This window comes from Cynoglossus semilaevis, chromosome 13 (assembly GCF_000523025.1).
Source record: "Cynoglossus semilaevis isolate Cse_v1.0 chromosome 13, Cse_v1.0, whole genome shotgun sequence".
Lineage (NCBI taxonomy): Eukaryota > Metazoa > Chordata > Actinopteri > Pleuronectiformes > Cynoglossidae > Cynoglossus > Cynoglossus semilaevis.
In genome coordinates this window covers 4,647,010-4,648,582 of record NC_024319.1, presented here as the reverse complement: position 1 = coordinate 4,648,582, position 1,573 = coordinate 4,647,010, and the positions used below count along the sequence as shown (strand labels likewise).

The 1,573-nt window shown below is 44.4% G+C and overlaps 1 protein-coding gene across 1 annotated transcript in view; it reads right to left on the bottom strand.

Moving 5' to 3' along the window:
- efna3b (ephrin-A3b) overlaps positions 1-1,573 on the bottom strand; it is a 68,846-nt gene that overhangs the window by 1,948 nt on the left and 65,325 nt on the right. The window contains exon 4 of the mRNA XM_017037649.1: positions 1,254-1,391. Coding sequence (XP_016893138.1) covers positions 1,254-1,391 — 138 coding nt within the window. The remainder of the gene's footprint in view (positions 1-1,253; positions 1,392-1,573) is intronic.

Below are 1,573 nucleotides of genomic sequence, written 5' to 3'. Positions count from 1 at the left end.
AGGGAGGGAGGAGAGAGGGGGGGAGGCAGGGAGGGAGGGAGGGGGTGATACGGGTGGTTTTTCCACACAGGCATGACTGTGCAACATTTACGTTTGTTACAGGTGTTTAGACACGGCATCGTGGCAGATTTGGAGGCAGCGTGAATATGCTGAGGTACATTATGAAAAACGGGGATTTGAAATTTAACAGAATGATTCTAATCTGCAGCGAGCAGAACATGGAGGGAGGAGAGGGAGGGAGGGAGGGAGGATGGGGGAGAGAAGGTCAGGAAACGTCACCGCTTCTTGGTTTTCACTTGGTTTCACCGGCTCCCCGCTGATTGCCTCACTTCCTTTGGAACCAATTGGGTTGTCCAATTAATTTAATTGAAAGCTCAGACAGAACGGCAGGTGAGAGTGAGCCGTCGGAGCGGCGGTGATTTGTGCTCGGCGTTCGTCGGCCGTTCAGTGAGCGTTAACGACATTTCCATGAACACGCTTTTCTTAAATGTACAATTAATTAAACAACTCTCCTGGAGAATTCATCTGTGGGTTAGCGTCAGTTAGACCTGCGCTACACACACACACACACATACTGGGAAGTCTGAGCCAAGACTTTGCATTTAAAATATATATGTACATATACATACATATATACTGTATATACATATAAATACACACACTGTGAACAACGCACTGACTTTCGTTTCTTCTGGTTCCAAAGCTCCGCTCACAGAAGCGACTCAAACAAGACCAATGAAAATGCTTTTTTTGTACGAGGAAAATAGTGCCCCCAGTGGTACGAGCGCCACAGTTTGAGAACCCATTATTGTCTGGAAAATCAAATACAGTTGGACCCCCAATTTTTCAAGATTTTCCTGGTGCTCAAACCCAGCTCCATTTTTCCACTCGACACTGTGTGGCGCTGTTTCACTCACTGTCCACTCGCTGGTTATTTTACCTATTTTTTATAACAATAATATAATTTTTTTTCTTAATTTTTTTTATTTTATATTATCAATATATTTGTTTATATCTATGTTTTTGATGTTTATATTTTCGAGGGAATTTCAATAATATATTTCTGTGGGAGTGGAACGACTGAACTGGTTTTAGTTATTTCTAACGAGGAAAATACAATCGTTTAAACTCGTATCTCGGTGCCCCCTGGATGTCATTTATAGCAACTGTCCTGGTTGCAGATAAAACACATTTAGCAACCAGACTAATAGAAGTCTTTACTTTTCTTATTGACATTCCGACCAATCACAAACTTTGGTCTAATTCAAATGTGTGTGTGTGTGTGTGTGTGAGTGTGTGTGTGTGTGACTCACCAATCAGGTCGATCTTTAGGTCTGGTCTAAGTGTGTAGTCTGGTTCTGTCGGTTCTGGCTCGTCGTCCACATCAGAGACTGGAAGAGAGGGGGAGAGGACACTGAGTAAGGGTGAGAATAAAGGAGGGGAGGAGAGGAGAGGAGGTGAGGGAAGGAGAGGAGAAGAGAGGAGGTGAGGAGAGGAGAGGAGAGGAGGTGAGGGAAGGAAAGGAGAGGAGAGGAGAGGAGAGGAGAGGAGAGGAGAGGAGGGAAGGAGAGGA